The sequence below is a fragment of the Charadrius vociferus genome, unplaced genomic scaffold (genome assembly GCF_000708025.1).
Source record: "Charadrius vociferus isolate BGI_N301 unplaced genomic scaffold, ASM70802v2 scaffold26, whole genome shotgun sequence".
Classification (NCBI taxonomy): domain Eukaryota; kingdom Metazoa; phylum Chordata; class Aves; order Charadriiformes; family Charadriidae; genus Charadrius; species Charadrius vociferus.
The window spans coordinates 3568072-3590674 of NW_009649320.1; the positions used below are offsets into that span (position 1 = coordinate 3568072).

General features: G+C 36.7%; 1 protein-coding gene across 6 annotated transcripts in view; it reads right to left on the reverse strand.

Annotated features, from left to right (window-relative positions):
* Positions 1 to 22603, reverse strand: part of NLGN4X (neuroligin 4, X-linked) — a 131011-nt gene that overhangs the window by 96000 nt on the left and 12408 nt on the right. The window contains exon 4 of one of the 6 annotated variants that reach the window (XM_009889454.1): positions 15014 to 15039. The exons of the other annotated variants lie outside the window; for them this stretch is intronic. Coding sequence (XP_009887756.1) covers positions 15014 to 15039 — 26 coding nt within the window. The remainder of the gene's footprint in view (positions 1 to 15013; positions 15040 to 22603) is intronic. 6 annotated transcript variants of the gene reach the window in all.

The window sequence follows — 22603 nt, forward strand, 5'->3', positions numbered from 1 at the left end:
TAGAAATAAAAAAAAAAAAAAAAAAAAAAAAAAAAAAAAAAAAAGATTACTCTGATCAAATCTCTCAGGGTATTATTTCAGTTTTCTCCTGGCATCATCAAAACCTTCTATGCAAGCTCAAAGCCTCCTAACAAAGACTATGTAGTCTAGCAGAATGAACTTACCCTGTGCCCTTGAAATCTCCCCATCATTGGATAAAGGAAAAGCTAAGGATGCCATCTACCTAGATTCCTGTAAGGTCTTTGGTATGGTTCCCCACAACATTCTTGCTGCTAAATTGGAGAGGTATGCATTTGATGGATGGACAGGTCAGGCTTACAGACAGTGGCACAATGTCCAGTTGGAAACCAGTAACCAGTGGTGTCCCTCAAGGGTCCCTCCTGGGACCAATGCTATTTAATATCTTCATCAATGACATAGTGGGATTGAGTGCACCCTCAGCAAGTTTGCAGATGGCACCAAGCTGAGTGGTGCAGTTGATTGATTAGGAGGGAAGAGATGCCATCCAGAAGGACCTTGACAGGCTTGAAAAGTAAGCCCAAGTGAACCTCATGAAGTTCAACATGGCCAAGTGCAAGGTCCTGTGTCTGGGTTGGGGCAATCCCCAATATCAGTGCAGGCTGGGGGATGAAGGGATTGAGAGCAGCCCTGTGAAGAAGGACTTGGGGGTACTGGTGGATGAAAAAATTGGACGTGAGATGACAATGTGCACTTGCCAATTGTACCCTTGACTGCATAAAAGGAAGCGTGGCCAGCACTACTGAGGGGTGTGTTTTTATTTTGCACATTTTCTAAAATCTATGACACATTAGTTTTGCATATGTTTAACAATTCTTGCAACAGTATTATGATGGGATATTCTGCAGAATTTGCATCTAGAATTCATTGCAAACATCTTTCTACATTTTAGCATTTAAATAAACCTTTACTGTCACCCACGTTTTAACTCTGATCATATAATTTTCCTAGTGATCAAAGTGCATTGCCCTTCTCTGTCCCATATTAACTTCACCACATTTCATTTCAGTATCTCCTTTCACAGGTCTCTACACGGCTTCCCTCTCCCCTTTATTATGAATTTCTGTTGTAAAAAGCAGCAATTCCAGTAACAACCCTCAATTTGTGATTCAGACTCTTGCTTTTGGAAATAGGTTCCAAATCCATTAATATCAGCAGCATAGTACAAAACAGACCATTAAAATAATTGATAATGTTTCCTCTCTCAAGAATAACTCATAGATTTCTGCACCAAGAAACTGACATCATCTGACAAGTTATTTTCTTCCGACTCTTTCTTCAGTCCTTTATATGTTATTGCATCCTTTTCTTCACACTGGTTAGCTTTCTAAAATGATGCTCTTACTTCTTCCATACAAGACTGATCCTTCTTTTCCCTCATTCTTTCATTTCATGATGTTCTATTTTTTCAGTTAACCTTAACTGAAAAAAGTCACGCCTCGGGTCACGCCTAACTACCCATAATACATACTCTACTGCCCTAGACTACCATAATTAATTCAACCCCATGCTGCCTTCTGTTATTGCCCATCTTCAGCATTCAGTAATATTTGAATGCTATTTCAGTTTCTGCGATTTCGTATCTTGCTTCGTTCTACATTTACTCTCCTTTTCTTCTCTAGGTATGTAGTTCTACAAGAAGCAAAAAGAGAATATACATTTGTCTTAGAGTACCCAGGAATTAAAGATACATAAAAGAGAGCTACAACAAGCCACATTTTGTTAAACTGAAGTGTCAGAAGAGTAAACAGGAGCACCTATATCCTTCTATGCATAAAGGATAAACCAGTATTTTATTCTCAAAAAGGGTTTGAGGATAAAAGTATTGATCTTCCAGTGAAATACTTCAGTGTCTAATTAAAATAAGCTACTATAATAGAAGATTGATAGGAACAGATAATGTGCAAATTAAAATCAAGGAAAATAGTGTTACGATAGCCTAAGGAAAAGAGCAATTAAAAGCATCATAAAGCATTTAGATACATTGATAGAAAATAACCCACAGCTGTCTTTAAGGAAAAAGCATCACACTTTGATCTACTGGATATCTTTAGGACTCTCCACAGAATACTTTATAAAAGAAACTTGTCAATAAAATTTATTTGGGTTTTAAAAAAGTCTTCAATAAAGCCATTTCTGTGGGAAGATGTTGAGAACATAATTATCCTCAGCGAAAGAGGTGAAGTAATGTCACAGGTTAAAAACAAGCTGCACAGAGTATGTTAAATTGTAACCAGAGGTCAATTTTCAACGTATCAAAAGATTAATGGCCTAGTGAAATATTCTCTACATTAATCTGATGTTGTTTAACATTATGTTAATGATCTGGAAAAAGGGATGAATTATCTTATTGTACAATTTTCAGTAACAGTAACTACATGAGCCAAGGCCAGAGAGAATATGAATATCTTCAAAGAGAGTTTATAAAGCTAGATAAATGATGGATGATACTTAAGGTGCTACTTTTTGAACTGAAGTCAAACACACATCTAAATGCCTATGAAATATGACCTGTTCACTCTGCAGCCAATGGAGATAAAGAATGTCTGCCCCAGGTTAAGATGAATTACAAACAAGGTGTGCTTTTTACTCTTCTTTTCATTCTGAATAAAAAGTAAGCTTAGCACAGAGATGGAGGTACCTATACAGTAGTATGTTTAAAAGGTAATAGTCATACACAGTGGAAACAGTAACTTGAGCCAGATGAACAACCGTTACCTTCCAAGTTATCCATAACTTCAAAAGACAAAAGGCTTGGGCATTACTCTAGCCAGAGCAATGAGAACCTTAAAAAAATAGCAAAATGCAACACTCAGAATGTCAAAGCATAGCGTGAAGTAATTCTGAAAATGCAGTAATTTTGTACATTAATGCATAATAACTAGGTATGGCAGGTCTTATCAGGAATGATACATTCACAGTTTCATTTTCACACAGAACATAGCAAAAATAGAAAGTCTTCAATCAGTACTCTATATTGCTAGAGGACAAAAATGGTTCTGTATGAAAAGAAATTCAATTAGAACCCTCAATTACATCTAGAGAACAGAAAAATAAAGGGGATACCATTATTGTATTGTTCCTTTATACCATATATGAAGTGAGACTTAACTTTTCTGTGAATACAAGCAGCATTGAATTCCTCTAAATAATTGAATATATTTATAAGCTATTAATCTTCAACAGCTCAACAATGGTAGATACTTAAAAAAGCAACAAAGTCAGAACACACAGAAATACCATACATTTATTAGGATTTTGTATTAACTTTTAAGCACTTTATGCCATAAAACTGGCACCAACAACTCAACAAAAGACAAAACAGACACTTATGTCTGATTTTATTGAGAAAAGAGGGACTGCTTTATGTTCAAAATTAAACGTATAGGACAGAGATCATGAATTGTGTGTTTCACAGCATAGATCATCCACAAGACTATCTGGGAAGAAAATTCCAGTGAAGTTTAGTTGAGACAGAAGTCTCTTGCACCATCAGGATTCATTACCCTGATGCAGCCACTTTGAAAGAAAGGAACAGGATAAAAATTTTTGGTTTGGTCTCATACAACGCTTTCAACTCCAGTCTTTTATGGTTTCATGGGGTAAGTCGACTTTTGCAACAAAGTAATTATTCAAGATGTGACAGCAGTGAAATCAACAGAAAGTGCTAGAGTGATATGAGGATCAAAGACAGGGCTTGTTACAGTCCCTAGCTCTCACTTGGAATCATAGAAACATAGACTCATAAAATAAAGTTTTCTGAAAGTTTTTGTTGTTGTTTTGGTTTTATTCCGCCTTTAAAACTTACTGTACTATTTGATCATATTATCTTCCAACTTTAGCATTATAAAAGAAATACTGTTTTGTTAGGGGATAAAATGTGGGCCTCTGTTCATCTTTAGAAAATTATGCATGTTTCACAGTTAGAAGTCTTAAAATAGACTTTCTCAAAAGTTAAATGCCAAGCACACAGTTACTTGTACACAAAAGAAGTCGATCTTAGTTTCTAAGGTTAATTCAGATTTGCAGTGTAAGTATGTGCCTTCTAACTTACTTTCAGAATGGACATGTTAATAAAAGGAATACACAAAGATCTGTTCTGAAAGAAGCAATGACAATAGGAAGCACAAGGCACATCACCCTAACATCCACAGAGAAGACAGGCTGAACTGATTCAGAGCTGCAATGGTGGTGTAAAAATATACCAAGTTGCAACAAAAAAAAAGAAAAGCTGTGAGACTGGTACTCCTTCCCACATGCAACTGGCAATGCAAATCAAATCTATTTCATCTCTGTGAGTTTAACTACACAATTGAAAAAATTGAATAAATTATTTGTACCCTTCATATCTGTGAAACCTTTTTAAACATAGCATGATTTATTTTTTTTTTTTACATTATCATCAGAAATCTATGATGACTGACAGAGACCAACAGTATCTATATGTACATAGAAAAAAAACCAAACAAACATCTACCTTTTAAGGATTGAGGCTGCATTGCCCATGATTAGTAGGGAGACTATTAACATAAGTATTAGGTGGTGATTCTGCTCTTCTACTCCACTCTCGTGAGACCCCACCTGGAGTACTGTGTCCAGCTCTGGAGTCCTCAACATAAGAAGGACATAGACCTGCTGGAGCATGTCCGGAGGAAGGCCATGAAGATGATCTGAGGGCTGGAGCACCTCTCCTATGAGGAGAAGCTGAGAGTTGGGGCCTTTCAGCCTGGAGAAGAGAAGGCTCCGGGGAGATCTTATTGCAGCCTTCCAGTACATAAAGAGGGCCTACAGGAGAGCTGGGGAAGGACTTTTTACTAGGGCATGTAGTGACAGGAAGAGGGGGAATGGCTTTAAACTGGAAGAGGGCATGTTTAGATTAAACATTAGGAAGAAGTTTTTCACTTTGAGGGTTGTAAGGCACTGGAACAGGTTGCCCAGAGAGGTTGTTGAGGCCCCATCCCTGGAGGTGTTCAAGGCCGTGGTGGACGTGGGCCTTGGGTACCTGGTCTAGTGGGAGGTGTCCCTGCCCATGGCAGGGGGGTTGGAATTCGATGATCTTCAAGGTCCTTTCCAACCTAAACCATTCTATGATTCTATAAGTAAGAATAAGAATAAAGTACAAGCATTCACAGACTGGCAACAGGGATGGGTTATTAATTACTAAGCAATGAATGAAGCACATTCCTGGAAAGGGCCACAGGGACACAAGGGAATGCTGATGTTTCTTTAAATCTCCAATGTATCACGACGCTTACATCATGCTGCGTTGGGTTACATCATGTTACGACTAGTGATGTAACCCGTCGCAATGCAATGCACACATCGCATTCAGTCAGCACTTTTTCAGCTTGTCCACATGATCACCGTGGCCAAGAGAGGTTTGGTTACGTTAATTAAAATTATTGTATTTCTACAGTATTTCTGGTTGTTCATGAACAGGAATTTTCATGTTTTAAGAAAAAGAAGAACGGTAAATAGAACTAAAATATATTCTAAATGTTTAAAAGGAATGTGTAGAACATGCAGATAGGCTTGGTCTGATGACAACACGAAAAGCCACCCACATGAATATATTATAGAGTAAATGTAGGCATAAGTAAATCAGGGGAGAAATATCAGGTGCTTCGCCCTCACTATAAGTGTGTTTCCTGTCTAAGGATAAAATATATCTTTCTATTCAGTAAACATTTTTTTTTCTTTTTTTTTTTAAATGGAATTCTTTTAAATAGAACTTTTAGATGGGGCTTTAGGGAAAGCTTTTCCTATATGGCATGGGTGTAATGCTCTTGTACTACCAAATCAGGCTTCAGCTTTAGGTGAAGAATTTATTTCCATGCAGCAGCAGGCTACTGAAGGTATCAGAACAGCCCCATTGCCAGTGTGTCCAAAGCAAAGGCTGGAGTCTGTAGCAGCTAAACTGTGATTGATGGCAGAGCTGGTGCCCAGGAGGGTATTCAGATAGCCAGGGCACCATCAGCAACTGTGATTAGAGCCAAATATTGCACACCAACTGTAATCATTTACCTAATTGATAGGACTAAAAGCAAGCAAGCCTAATCTTTGTCTCACCTTACCCCTTCTTTTCTTTTCTTAGCCTAGCCTTAATGCCAGTCCCCAGTGATTGAGCAGAAGCATTTGAATTTAGCTATGGGCAATTCTTCCAGACATCTTCTATTTGAAAATGTGATAGATGTTTGAATGCACAGTTGTAGCTTTTCACCGTCATAGACCACAGTAAGTTTGCTATTTCCCACTTTTTTTTTTTTTTTCCATGCTATCCCTTGGGAAGCACTCTTTTTTCTAAATGTTTAAACATAGGAGAGATGAATGGCATATTAACAAAAGCATTTATTTTTTTTATTAATCTCATACTACTTATACTCAAGTTTAGATGGAGAAATGGCCATTAGCATAGGATGCATAAAAAATGGCAAGAGTCATCTGATGTCATATGCCACTATGCTCTTGCTTTTTCTGCTGCCAGATTTGAGAATAAATTATGTTTAATTTACTGAACACACTGCTTTTTCACTGTTGTTTTTGTTTACGTTCAGTTAGTGTTTCTCCCGTTCTGCCTATCTTTGCAAAAGGTGTACACATAGGGTATATAGAGTCTTGCCAATCTTCTACTCTTCTCCCACCTTGTACACTTTGCTCGTAGCTTGCACAAACACACACACACACAGAAACAGATAAGATCACTTTCTCTTGAAGAACCAATTGTAAATGGAATATTTTTTAAGGTTGGTCTTCCATTTAGATGTGAATATGCATCCTCTTCCATTGGCAGTTATAGTCATGAAAGCATTTACCCTTTCTTGACTAAATCCCACCCTTTCTGCACCTTCTGTCATCTGTGTATTACTGTCTTCTTGCTAGAAGCTAATTCAACTGCACATGTGATTTCTCCAGAGCTCATCTCAGACAAAAATGTGTCAAGTTAACAAAGAATGACTCTTTAAACCGATTAAGCTAAAACACTCTGACTGAAAGGGGTTAGGAGACAATCATCTGAGTAGCTTCACTAGCAGAGGCAGCAATTGCTATCTTGGAGGGTGACAAGCAGTGACTTTGTTTGCTGGTACAGCTGCAGTAGGAAAATGATGTATCCGCTTCTCTGAAATATTTAAGCAGGTGAGAAGTCATTAGCAGAGGAGGAAGGATTAAGAATTTGCTGGAGAAAGATAAACACTAATTCAATCTCTAAGAATGGAGTTGGAAAGCAGAGTGGTATTATGTCATCAGGAAGCAGGAACTACAATTGATAAAAGAGTAGATGCTAATGAACGACAAGCCTCAAGACACTCAATACAGCTGATTCTCAAAAATATGTGTCTCCAAGTTGCAAAAGAAATATTTAATCTGATTTCTGTTCATGTTCTTCCTAGTCCTTCTCCTTTAATGACAAAAAAAGCTATACATAAATCAAATGAAATCAAATACCCCAATCTTAAAAAGAATACTCATGAATCTAGAATCAGATCACAACACAAAATAACTGTGATTGACAAAAGCAAGATGAACACATTTCTGGAATGGGGTCTTGATTCTGGTACTTCGGAAAAGTCTATATATAATATCAGGCATTTAGCCCTTCTGAATAAGGTCAATCTGGAGTGAGTTTTACTGAAAGTAGAATAAGAGTAAAGGGTTACATCTTAAATAACCCATTCTAAACTGAAAAAAAAAAAAGTAATGTAAATACAGTGGTACAGGCAGAGTAATTATATTATTATGAGTAGGTTCACAGCCAGAATACAATCTTTAGTTGCTGTGTTTGAACAGCAATCAATTTTTAACTATGCTGTGTTAAAATAACTGTATCCCTGAAGCAAGAAGGGAAGAAAAAGGGGACTGAGCTTGAAGGTTGTCCCTAAGGCACTATACCTTCCAGCGCTCCTTCTGGGACAAGGGTAATGATGCATCAGCTTTCACTCAAGGCTTTGCCTAAAGGAACAATGTGCCCATAAATAATTATTCATATCATTGACTCCAGCAAAGACTGATTCTTTTCTAAAGCAAGAATGTTAACTTCTGAATCAAGTCAGAATCCCATAAACATTAAGTAAGGTGAAAAGTCTTCCTTTGTAGATTATGTAAGGCTTTTACAGGAAAAGTTTAGGTTTATGGATTAACTCACTCTAAGGCTTACACTAAAACATCTAAATTTCCTTATAATTAGTAGGACAATTTATTCTGGAATCTTCTGCCACCTTCGTGGAAAGTACTATATCCTTCCTCCACCCAAGCAGCAAGGATTCATGACAGGACAAGCCAAGTTATAATAATCAGGCTTCTGCTAATGAGAAATAAGTAGAGTCTAGCAGAATGGGAACTTCAGCAGTCACCGACAACAGAAGTCATTGGCAAAATGATGTCTTGGTTAATGAAGTTTGTAGCATCATATTTCATATTTGCAATGGAAAAAACAGGTGGAATGTATAGTCTGAGACGAGACTCTATGATGCAGAAGTTGCAAAATACACCCTGGCATAAGAAAACCAGTTCTGAGCAGATGTGTATTCTTCTCTTTGCTGATGTACAACTTCATAGATATTCCCTTATAGTCATATTCAAATATTTGCAAACTAACCACAATGTCAAATGTATTTTAAATTTAAAATTAAGTACATAAATAGTTGAGATACAGCAGGGCCATGTGGAACCTAGTAATGCCTTTAAAAGTTACATTCTCATAGATTTTTGACCCCATCAAAAATTTGTTCGCATAACATGATTACTATCTTGAATGCTGTAGATACATTCTTTTCACCTCATGTACTCTGAATAGAACACTGAAAATTATTTATCCTACATCACTACATTGTCAGTTTTTTCACTGCTGTAGTACTGAGTCCTAGTCCCTATTTTAATCATGACAGTCTTACTGTTTGTTGCACTTGTAGAAATGCATCTTCATATAAGTGTCAAAAACAACTACTGACTTTAGGATAGGCACAGATTACATTCATTAATATTATGAAACAATATGTCTGTTTCTACATAAAATATCATTATTATTTTGTGTAGATGGAGTGAGATGAAGACTACTCTATCGTATCCATTTGCTGCAATAAGACAATATCAGGGAAAAAGTAGGCCTTAAACAGCTTAGGAAAAATGAACTAGAAAAGGACAAAGTTAGTGCATTAAAATCCTGCCTCCTCAGCCCTCATTAAATTTAGCATCTTCTCTTTTCTGAAATGAATTCTATTGTATGTGCACAAGTGTGTGCTTACAGATCCTAAAAGTTCTAAGGGGGTTACCAGGGAGCATAGAGACAAATAAGTTATTTAATTTTTGGTCCTTGCTTTGCCCTCAGTACAACCAAGCATAATGTAAGATTCTCCATGAGACCTGTTAGGGTGACTGTCATATTTACTCTAAAAACATTGTTAGAATGACAAACCATAAGTATGTCCAGGTATGCTTGTTCCATTGCTTATACATACTGCAAATGGAAACCTGGAGATGATACAAAGGAAAGTTTAACAGAGAACTATAATTTCAAGCCCACCTGCAATTTAAAAGATAAATAAAAATATTAAATTTCTACAGGAAGAAACTCCAAATCTTGTGCTGCTAACTCCTTACTTCTGGTAATACATTCAAATAAATGGGCTACATATTGATAAATAGAAATTATTTTCTGGGGACTGAATTTTGAAGAAGCTGTTTTAACAGCACAATGTGGTCCCAAAAATCCCTGACAAGCTATACTATGTTGCTCATGTAAGTTACCTTTAACAGTTCCAGCATTAAAGTCCCCTTTCAAAGTTGCCATACAAGACTGGAAGAGAATATGTAGAATGCAAACAGCAAGTCCTACCAACAGAAGCTTAATTAACAGTTCAGGTAATAAAAAAAAACCAAAAAAACAAAAAACCAAAAAACCAAACACATGTACATGAAACCTCTCATGAGAAGTCCCTGCTGTGGTGTAGAAAGAAATAAATGTTTGCTCTTCTGGACCACCTTCCTTTATCGCCTGGTTGCCTCAGATAACACTGCAAGACACTAGCTTCAGTCCCGTTCCCTTGGGAATTCATTCTGGAAACAGTGTGATGGCTATGGGCAAAAAGCTGCTGTCAAGTTTACTTTTGAAAGTCCAGGACAACCTAATCAAAGTCCATATGTGGCACACATGACTGAATAACCTGGCTACATCTAACATTATGTAAAGTAGTTGCATTGCCTGGGAGGCAGGAATTGAACAGGAAACCAATAACCTATCAGAAACACTAGAGGAAGAAGAAAAGTAACCGTTCAAGCAAACTTCAGAATAAATGGTCAGAGTGGAAGATTTTCATGCTTTATTCTATATTCAAAGGCATCAGAAAGAGTGAGAGCAGCAATAGTCAGAAATTCGCACACAAGTATATAAACTACTCATTCAAATGAACTGGAAACCTGCAAAATATTAATTTCATGAGAAGAAATGAAGAATATCAGCAAAGATATAGATTAATTAAAATAACAACCAGAGCATACATAATGACATATTCACTATTTTTTCAAAGCATCCTGAACAGTTATGCATCTTCTGATCAAAATCCAGATGTGAGGTTTAAATTTGCTCAGAAAAAGTAAACTGTGTACCATTAGATCTTGTAGCTCCTGTGATGTATGCCAGTCCCCAGTTAAGGAAGTTATGTTTGGTTTCTCCACTTTATAGCTGATGTAAGAAATGTGACAACCAGGAGTAGCTCCAAGTCCAGGCTCCAGATTTCACACTCTTAACAGTTTTGTAGTTTTTTCCTATACACCTCAATGACTCTGTCTTTGTGAAGATGATTTAATCCCTAATTATACTCAAAGTGAGATTTCTGCTCTCTTTCCATATACAACATGTTAAATTATCAGTGATAGGCAGGATTTATAAGCCCTCACTAAGTTGTTTTGTTCTAAAAGATGTGGCCATAATTCTCTTGTAAACATAGTTTCTACTGTCCAGCCTATTACTTAAAGGAAAAAAACCCAACCCTACAGATTACATGACCAAGTGGTAAAGCATTGACTAGATAGAAAACGGAAAAAAAACCCCACCTTTGAAATGTAATACTAAAATGCAGATTAGCTTTCAGAAGAGTAACATAACTTGTAAAATAATAAAAAAAAAAAAGGTTACATTAACAAATATATAATCCAGGTAACACAGAGAAGTTTTAAATATGGGGAAAAATAAAATGGCTTTAATGAGTCCCTAAGAGATTGTCTGCAACGTGTGAAGTAGCAGTGTGCAGAAATCCCTGAGCTAGCACCAAACATGTTTATTGGCGACTAGAAGCAGAAAAACTATACCACATTCTTCCTGCCCAAGCTAATCAGCTCTGATAAGTGGCAAGAACATTTAGTTTAGGTAGAACAACTCATTATGTTCTCCACACAGCAATGCACACTGTAGATATATAGGTTTATTTGGGGTAAGGTTAGGGTAAGTGTAGGAATATTTAAAACAGTATTGTATTTTATAGTGACAACATTCTCTCAAAGTTTTGCCTATAGTAGCTGAACCTCATCTGTATTATATTAATTCTCTGAAACACCTTGTAGTGCTGAGGGGTGCTTTATATATATATATATGAAATTTCATGTGATTACTAAAGTAGCCTCTTTAAACAAAATTAAGACATTTAAATTACTCAATTAACAAAGAGATTATTTTCTTTTTAATGACATCTGCTTGGAATATTTATCAGGAATTTGGTAATATCAAACAGTAATGTTTACATAGCAAAAAAAAATTCAGGAGAAAAAATTTGTTTTACTACAATATTACAAATGTACATTTTTTGTTACAATTTAATGAAACAATACGGTGGCACAATAATGGCTTTCTTTGTCAGGTACAATTGAGAGAAATGTAGTATTAGTTTAACTGTATACCTGCACACAGAGAAATCTGTTTATAATGACTCTCCAATACTGCCAAAGTGAATTACTACTATTTACAAGAAATTAAGCTATCATTTGATTTATTTCATTAAATGATTTTTTTCTAATTCTTGTGAACAAGAAAAAGGCAAACAAACAAATTCAAGGAGATTAGTTCCTTGTAAAAACAAGCTGTATTATTACAAAAATTCAGTCATAGACAAATATAGTTCAAACCCTTAACTTGCACTACAATTTAGATTTCAAAATAAAAATTGACAAACTCTACTTTAGGTACTTTTACTTGAATTGCCTTCAAAGGTAAAAAAAAAAAAACATAATTAAACAAAAAATAATATATATAGTTGTGCAAACTCGGCTAAAATAGTTCAACATGACTGAAAATGCACCGCCAAAATATAAACTAATGAATTTGAGTTCATCTCATCCATATCGTTCTATTCCTATTCCTCAGAGTAAAGATACCGTTTATTTATTTGTATTCTTTCCAGGCAGCTTCAGGCCAGTGAAGCCTCAAATGCTGTGCCCTTTTGATAATTCTCCGTGACAATCATCCTGGCCTCACAATCCCTTGCTCTAATTATAACCTCACAGACCACTGACACCGAACTGTACTTAGGAAATGAGTCTTCAAGGTGGTCTGTGTTGAAAGGCTCGTGCCTGGGGTGCACGTCCACTGACTGCTGCCCTGAACTACACATCCTCAGTTGCAACAACCACATCTGCTGTGATGAACCTTTCCACCACAGCTGAATATATTTAGGGCTTCATGTGCAGGCTTCAGGCGGGGTCTCACATTTCTTAATTCCTAATGTTGAGAAGTTGGAGGAAATTTCAGACTTTCTGATATAAATTCTTGGGTAACATTAAAAATCCAAATTCTACATCCAGTTAGAGAGATACAATTAAACAAGAGAGAAGGGTGCCACACAGGCATGAAGGACACATCTTCAGTGTACCCTCTTAAAAATCCACAGTGTCCTGCTTCATCCGTCTTAGGCTAGCATTCATTTCTGAGGAAATACCTGCAACATTTGAGTTGAACATTTGTATAAAGTTACCATCCTGACAATCCTTCAAGGAAGCTGATATCCCCACAATGTTTTGGGTGTTTTTTGGTTTTCGATTTGTTTGGTTTCCTTTGTTGTTTTTTGGAGGGTTTTTTTGGTTTTGTTTTTGGTGTTTTGTTGTTGGGTTTTTTTTGTAATACTGGTTACTTTCTACAAAAAGAACTATCTCTAAAAATGCAATGTAGCTAAAATAAATTTTCCAAAACATCTGACATATTGTTACATCATTAGGATTATTGCTGTGTTCAGTTTGGTCAAGAACAGCAACATAATAAGAAAACACTAGTTATGTCATACCTTTGTTTCAAAATAGATAATGGTAAACAAACTTTGAGTCCAAAATTTAACAGGTATTTATCCTTACATGACAGTAGATTTCTCATACAGGAAGTCACAAAGTATTTTCTTATTCTAATTATACCATCAAATTTCTTTTCTATGCAAAATATTTTTTTCTGCTGCTTAATTAAGGTTCTAGAAGAGAAAGCAAGAGTCCTTTTGGCTCTATTCTATATCTAATGTTGCTATTTATATGATACTGCTGTTCTTACTTCACAGGCAAACACTAAATTTGGTTGCTGGGAGTTTTGCTGGTCCCTGTTAGTTATTAGTGCTAACCAATATTGCCCTGTGTTCCACACATACTGACAATTTCCTAGTATTTTTTTATACTAGAGTATATATGCTATTCTTTATAAATAACAAGTATTTTATCAAGCTTATTAATTACACAAATGTGTTGGAAACATTCCATCCATGACAACCAGAATGGAAGGTCTTCATTTTTGTGACTGCCATACGCATAGCTGGTCTAGATTTTTTCCTGAGAAAAACTGTAATATTTATTTCACAATTGTATTTTTCACTTGGTTTCATAGGTCAATGAGCCTCCTGGAATTATGTCTCTCCTTCTCTATGAATAATTATACTGTTAATTAATTTCAGCTTCAATTTCAATGCCTCATGTTGCTAAAAGTTTTCAAAAAGCATCTGCAGTCTGAATAGCAGAGATCCAAACTAATGTTGCTTCTGAGGAAAGCAAGGATCAACTCAGGAACTCTACCTTCTCTACTGCAACAATTGGCAGCCCAACCAGCATGACCATATTAACCAGTCCAGCCCAGCTGGTGTGTCAGGACTACCCAAAATGATGCTATCTCTTGGTGCCTTGAATTGCCACATAAAACATGGAATAATCTGGGAATATTGTGAAAGGTAGAGAGTTGACTAGGAGACGAAGGTACAAATGCCTAAAAAACAAGTATTATTTTCTTTGTATCCAAATTATTATTATTTATTATTACTATGTAAGAGCTCTCATAACACTACTAGAGAGGGCAGGGCAGGGGCAGGGAATAGGCACAGTTCCCTGTTCTTACAAATTAAGATACAGTGATTCCATAGGACCAAATGAAAAGCTAGTTCTAACTTATATTATGAAAACCTTTTTGTGATTTTCTTTTGCTTTTATGTTTTTTCTTATTATACACAGTGGTAGTAGTGTTTTGCTTACAGGGATTAGCATTGGTGGCCCACACAAAAGCTGCTGGCAGAGAAGAAACAATACTGTCCACACAGTGGAAGGATGAAATGCATTAAATACTTGTATTTGGTTGGAGTAAAGCATAAAAATTGTACAATGAAAATTGCCAGGGAAGAAAGTCTAATTTATTTAGTATTAAAAAAAAGGAAACAAGATTTAATGAGAAATCCAGTGACAACTGAGTGCAGTGAAGTATACTTGCATTCCAACAAAGGTGTCAAGAAAGAGACTCAATCTTAACAGTGGCAAGGCAGGAAAAAATAGAGACATGAGGAAGAATTTGACAGTGTCAAAGGAGGTTTAAAAGAAAAAGAAAATTATTTTAGCTGCTTTTGTAATTGATATGGTTTATATTGAAGTATTTATTTCTTCAAAACTTCAAACTTTCTTGTTAAGGTAGTTAAATTTCCCACACCAAGAGCTAATAACAGGTAAGTATTACAGAAGAAGGAATTAGAAATCAGATGTCTTCCTCCCTCAACAACACCTGAACAACCCTTTCTACAATGCTGTCTAGATCAACAACCATTCAACAATCTGTTGCTCCTGAAATGGAAATGACTAAGAAAAGCCACTCTGGAACACCCCATTGTATGGTGGTTGAAGCGCTTCCCTCTTGCGAGGCACACGTGGGTTCACGTTCCCTTAGCAGAGGAGACAGATGGATTGCCTGCCATACACTAGAAAGAGAACCCAGTGCTCTTCTGTTACCTTACCTGAATCCACTCCACAAATAAAGTGTCAAAAGTCTGAGAATATTTGCCTTTAAACCTCATATTGGCTTAAAGGCTACAAAAATGTTCATATTATAAATGTGTGCAATGCAATAAAGGGACTTTGCCCCTTGGTGGCAAAGCTGTAAATAAAATACAAATAAAAAACTATTTCTCCTGTTGTAGACAACAACTCCTAAAACCTAGGTTTGCTTACGCAGAACCACATCATTGGCATAATACCTCCGGAATCTGCATATGCAGTAACAATAGTACAATGAAATTACCATTTATAGGATTCATTAGACTTAGGATTTATTTGATATACTTTGAAACGATATAGTCTTAGCATAAACTAAAAGTTCACTGTGTACAACATTGCTTTTTCTTCTACTCTGATATAATTAATTTCAGTTAATTCCATATATGCTGCTTTGACCCTGTCAATAGAAGAAATACATTGAATGTATTTCCAAGAAATTAAGTTGAATGAACACAGCAACAGCTATAATCTATGGTCACAGGTAGATTTATTTTCTGACACTGCCCTTTAAATCTGCTGAATGCCACCTGCACAGTCCCACACATGCTTCCCACAGCCCTACTGAAAATTTTCTGGTAGGAATAAATTGTCTAGACAGACTAGTAATGGGAAGGTTACCATCCAGCCATCTAACAAGCATCTTCCGAATCATTGAAAACAAAGATACTAAAAATGTGGTTTAAAAAAAAATAAGTTTAAAAGAAAAATAAGCTAACTGAACATATTCATAAAGCTTCTACTACTATATTTTATATTATGAAACCCTGTGAGCCTAATGATTTGCATTACACTAACGCACACCATAGATGGACACATTCCTGGTATGAATAATAGCATTTCACTTTCATTAGGAATTTGTTACAAGATTAAATTGCCCTTACTGACAAAAAATACAAAATGAAATAAAATAATAACAGAATTGGGATGCTTGAAATATTTGAAGTAGTATCACTTCGAAGTCTCAGTCCTTGGTTCTTGTTATGCCTTTTCTGTTAAATTAAAGAGTCTCTTAGTACTTGAAATTTTCTCCCTGTGAAGGTACTTAAACACTGTAACCAAGTCACTTGCAATCTTCTTTTTGGTAAGCTAAACAGAGTAAGTCCTTTAAAACTTTTGCTGTGAGGAACTGTCTCTGGCTCTTAAGTAGCCCTTTTCAGCCTTTTTATGAAGCAGATCATCTTGAATGCCATTACAGGGCACATGCAGGATAACCAGGTGATCATGCACAGTCAGCATGGGTTCATGAAAGGCAGGTACTGCTTGACCAAACGGATCTCCTTCTATGACAAAGTGACCCACTTAGTGGATGAGGGAGAGCCTGTGGATGTTGTCTACCTAGACACCATTTCCTACACTGTTCTGAAGAAACTGGTTGCTCATGTCTTGGATGAGCGTACACTTCACTGGGTGAAAAACTGGCTGGATGGCCAGGCCCAAAGAGTGGTGGTGAATGGAGTTAAATCCAGTTGGTGACTGGTCACAAGTGGTGTTCCCGGGGGCTCAGTACTGGGGACGGTTCTGTTTAATATCTTTATCAATGACCTAAACAAGGGGATCGCGTGCACCCTCAGTAAATTTGCAGATGACACCAAGTTGGGCGGGAGCGTTGACCTGCTTGAGGGTAGGATGGCTCTACAGAGGGATCTGGACAGGCTGGATGAATGGGCTGAGGCCAATGGTATGAGGTTCAACAAGGCCAAGTCCCGGGTCCTGCACTTGGGTCACAACAACCCCATGCAATGCTACAGGCTTGGGGAAGTGTGGCTGAAAAGCCGCTCGCCAGAAAAGGACCTAGGGGTGTTGGTGGACAGCTGGCTGCATACGAGCCAGCAGTGTGCCCAGGTGGCCAAGAAGGCAAACAGCATCCTGGCCTGTATCAGGAATAGCGTGGCCAGCAGGGCTAGAGAAGTGATTGTCCCCCTGTTCTCAGCACTAGTGAGGCCACACCTCAAATACTGTGTTCAGTTTTGGGCCCCTCACCACAGGAAAGACATGGAGGTGCTGGAGTGTGTACAGAGAAGGGTAACAATGTTGGAAAGGGGTCTAGGGCACAAGTCTTATGAGGGGTGGCTGAGGGAACTGGGGTTGTTTAGACTGGAGAAAAGGAGGTGTAGGGGTGACTTTATCGCTCTCTACAACTACCTGAAAGGAGGTTATAGTGAGGTGGGGGTCGGTCTCTTCTCCCAAGTAACAGGTGATAGGACAAGAGAAAATGGTTGTGCCAGGCGAGGTTTAGATTGGACATTAGGAAAAATTTCTTTACATAAAGGGTTATCAAGGATTGGAACAAGCTGCCCTGTGGTTGAGTCACCATCCCTGGAGGTATTTGAAAGACAGGTAGACATGGTGCTTAGGTGCTTAGGTTTTCTTTCATTGGTACATCATATGAACTTTATTATAGAAATGCCAGTATTGGCAGTGTTAGGTTAATAGTTGGACTTAATGATCTTAAAAGTCTCTTCCAACCTAGACGATTCTATTGTTCTATGATTCTATGCATTCTTCAGTCTTATATAATTTTTCCTTCTATCAGTGTCCTAAAAAATATTTAGATTGAAAATACCAACTAAAACATGTTTTTATTGTATTTCACAATAATAAAATACTAAAATGATGACTATAAAAAGAAAAAAAAGATTAAAAAAATGCAATAGCTTCCAAGTATATCGAATTGGAACACCTATCTGACAAGTCATATGGCTACTAATATACTAATTATTGGAATATACTAATTATTGGCAATATCTATGCCTAAAACACGGACTTCCTGCCTGGAATTTATTCTGCTTATTGTAGAGCTAAATTTAGACCTATTGTTGTCAAGAAAAAAGATCAGTACCAGCATTATATGCTTTGTGGTTGTTTAAGCAGAAAATAATTGGGCATGGGGAGGAGTAAAAAGAGAAATTTTATTTATATACAAATACAGAAAATTGAAGAGTTCATTAAAAAATGACATAATAAATTAAATTATAGAAAAGCCTTCCTAAAGCCCAGCCAAATTGTCATACATGTTGGTGCTTATCTGCAGGCTTTGAGACTGTTAGTCTGTTAATTTAAAAGATTTAAACCTTTTTATTGCTAACGAATGTGCTGTGCTGGCAGCTCAGGATAGGTACAGTAAAAGAACAGAAGTAACACTGTAGTGAAGCAGATCAAAAAGTGGAATTTCTTTCTTATAGTGAAGTTACTTAAACAGTAAAATGACTCTTGCATATTATTTTCAAATACTTTCCAGTTACATGCCCGTGCTTGAAGAAACACAGGTAAAAGAAATAAACAAAGAAATAATAAGCTAAATAACATTAACTATGGAAGTTATCAGTTTTATAAGGATATGTGTATGTCCAGTGATAGGACAAGGAGTAATGGTTTTAAACTGAATGAGGGTAAATTTAGATTAGATGTTAGGAAGAAATTTGTTACTATAAGTGTGGTGAGACACTGGAACAGGTTGTCCAGAGCAGTTTTGTTCAGGCCAGGCTGGATGGGGCTTTGAGCAACCTGGTCCAGTGGGAGGTGTCCCTGCCCATGGCAGGGGGTTTGGAACTAGATGATCTTTAAGGTCCATTCAAAGCCAAACCATTCTGTGATTCTGTATGATTCTATGAATAGGTGGCTACTGATGTGCAACAGATAGGCAGGCAACCATTGTGTGCAACAAAGTACAGCACTATTATTTTCCATGTTATGTTCCAGTCAGAAATACTGGAAAAGAAAATAATGAATAGAGGAGAAAGAAGTCCACAAGGTAGCAAAGATGTAACAAAAAGCTTTTTAAAACTCCAGGAACTACTGACATTTCTATAATAAAGTTCATATGATGTATCAATGAAGGAAAACAATCAAACAGAAGAAATGGCTAGAAGTCCATCCTGGGTAATGTCACAACTGGAGAGGAATGAGAATGAAAAATTCAAGAGACAGAATATGCAAGATGCTTAAGACTGCAGAACGTGAGAAGTTTCTAATTACCCATGCAATAAATGTTCATTAATAACTGCAAAATTAATACATTCAAATGCAAATGGAAATAGATTCCCTTGAACTACTCAGATTTCATGAATCAAAGTAATTATGATCTTCCCTGAGATAGAAATCTCTCATCAGCCCTTAAAAGGGATCAGGTTGCACCTTCAATTAAAACGTTCAATCTCAGATTACTAAAGAATGGATTAGATAAGAATAAATTTGGCAAAAGTAATAGATTTTATTTATACGTGTGTGTATATATATATACACATGTATATATACAAACACACATACGTATATATACACACTTGGCATACATTAGACACTAAGAGTTTGTTTATGCAAAAGCCTGTTTTAACTGCTTTTGAAACGTATACATTTAACCTAATACAAAAAACTGCGTACATCTCATTTCCACTTACTGCTGTATAATTATACTTTTAAAGTATGACACAAATTCTTTACAAGTTAATGTTCACCTATCATACAGCTGGCTCCAAAACTAGTCTCTGTGCAGGTAAAACCCTGAGAAGACATCTCAACACAACCATAGTATAGATTAGGAACAAAGGACTGCTTTAGTCTACACTAAAAGATGAAAAAAGAACTACCAAGCATGCCTCTTAAGACCTGTGAATAAAAGTCCAGAAGGAGAAAATAAAAAGCTAAAGCTTGATAAAGAAACGTACCTTATTTGCAAAGGAAGCAGTTATACTAAAGTATGCATAACTAAAAAATAGGTATAGGTAAAATTTATTTAGGGGAAATAAAAGTGGGAAAAGCTCATAATTAAATGTCTGTATCCCATCATAACTTTTTTAAACCATTTATCTTTTGGTATCTGCACTGTTATTTCTGGAAAAATGTAGGTTTTCTTTATCAGCTTAGATCTACTTTGCCATGGCCAAGTTTCACCAGAGAGGATGGATGATGCTGTCTGTGTACTCTGGTCTGATTGAAATTTGGGCCAGGCTTTCCCAGTGATTATAAAAACTACGGACTTTTTTGGTGGTTGCTGCTGCTTCCTCTTTCAGCAACCTTGTCTAGCAAGTCAGTCTTGCTCAGTGAGTTCCAAACTAGAGAAATGTATTGTCATGGCCATTTGCTAACTGCTCACCGTTCCCCAATTTGCTAGAGTTTTGGATTGCTCCCCAAAGGTACTCGGCTTTCTCCATCGTTAAGCCCAAGTATTTAACTTGGGCACACTGAGCGACTTGTCTGCTGTCAGATATTCATTTAATGGGTGTTCTGACAGCAGACTGGGCAGGATTCAACCTACTGTCTGCTGAACTTCAGAAAACAAATACACTGTTTGTATTTTATCTAACAGAGCATACAATTCCCCTGTAAAATTATAAGGGCTGTGCTCAATAGAAATTTTCCTTTTGGGGGAGAAATGAGAAGTCTACCAGCTTCCTTGAACTAATTTCCTGCAAGCAACAGCACTTACAGCCCTCTTCAGAGAATAAAGGAACACTTTAGTTTTCATTACTCTTTTCTGTGGCCACTGACCTTACCTATGAAGTACAACTTTTTAGCAAAAATGTAGAGTTTGTCCTTAGCTCTCGTACCTAAGAGCTATGCTACCCTATTGCACAGCAGGGAGTACTGAAGTGTAATGCAAATTATTAGAGTATACAGGTAATTTTTCAGGAAATATCAATCAAATACAAAAGTAATTTTCAAAGCAAGTATCTGGCAAATAGGTTAGTGCTTTTTCATTGTTCATGAAAAATTCACAAGAGTGATGTACTTCCTGGGCTACAGGTAAGACAACATACTTTTGGAAAACAATACCTAAGGTTTTTAAAACTATTTCTTCATAAACTTCAGGAACTATCATAAGCTATATATGAGTGGCATCAAGCTGCAGAAGTATGTCACTCTCTGTGTTGCTAATAAAAAACACTAATAAATGCTGGTCTCAACATTTCCACAAAAAAACATAGCAAATCCCAATTACAATCTGTTTGTGATTTCCAAATGACCAAGTTGATATTATTGATAAGAAAACAGAAAATTCACTTGATAAATATGTCACGTGGGGGTGGGAGGAATAACCCTTGTTTTATGCTGATTGATAAATATGTCATGTGCAGGTGAGAGGAATAACCCTTGGTTTATGCTCATGAGCGTACAGGGTGCTAGCCCTTGCTATTTTATTCTGTTTCAGCTGAACACATTACCTTCAGATATGACTAGGATAAAACTGCCAATTACATATTCATATGTCATCTTCATTGATAGAGCTGACACATGTTTAAATTCTCAGGGTGTGAGTCATTACCTTTACAACACATTAGATGAACTGTGGCTGTTCATAGTACGTGTACCTTAAACTCACAATAAACATAATAAAATGCATTTGCTTTAGCATCCTTCATTAATGCTATTTACATCTAGGTTAAAGTCAGGGCATTTATAACAGACTAAGAATGTGCACATAGTCAACTCATGTAGCTATCTCTCATACTGCAATAGCCCAACTGTATCTGAGCTCTTTTCAGTCATTCTTAGTTGTGGGGAAGACAGAGCAATGAGCCTTCCAGCAGAGAGCGAACACATCCGCCATGGAACCATTTAGACTTTGAAATCAAATCGAGCTTGCAGACAAGGTCACAGCTAACTGATCGGAGAAAGCAAGCTAGGGCATATGCAATGAAATGCTGTACTGAGGAAATGGGAACCGGCAAAAGTTGTGACATTTTCTAGAAATAACCACATCTTGGGTCGTGTAAAAAACATAATTTTCTAGTTATACACAAAGTAATAGTGCTGCGTGCAAAAAGAATACAGTGTCTTCAAAGAATTAAGCTCTGAAAAAAAAGGAGTTTGTTGCTCCCCTGTAAGAGTTGTTTAACAGCCACAAGAAAGTGAAAATAGTCAGCACAGGTTACAGTTTTTGGTCTACACAGTCTTAGCTGACTGAAAAAGGCATTAAACAAGGTCCATGCAAAAGAAAGTATTTGGTGGTCCCAAAGTGCTGGACCCAGCGTACAGCTACATATTATATTAGGTCCAGTCTCAGGAGGGTGTTTATAGGTTATGCAAAGTATTCATTTCAGAATGATCTACCAGGGTTATGCCAACTAGGTCACAGCCAGCTGGCAGAGCAAACACTTTATATTTTACTCATGAGTGATTTCTTTATTAGTTGAGAGATAATGAAGAAAATTAAAGGAGTCACAGAAACATTCCAAGCTATTATGTTGCATCTGCAAACAGCATACTTTCTTCCAAAATCCATTTCTGACTTCATGCTTTTGGTAAGCTTTATGAGAAAAACCTATTAACTACACATCACATATTAGTAACAGCTTGCTTTCGTTCATCAGTGATTTATCTGATC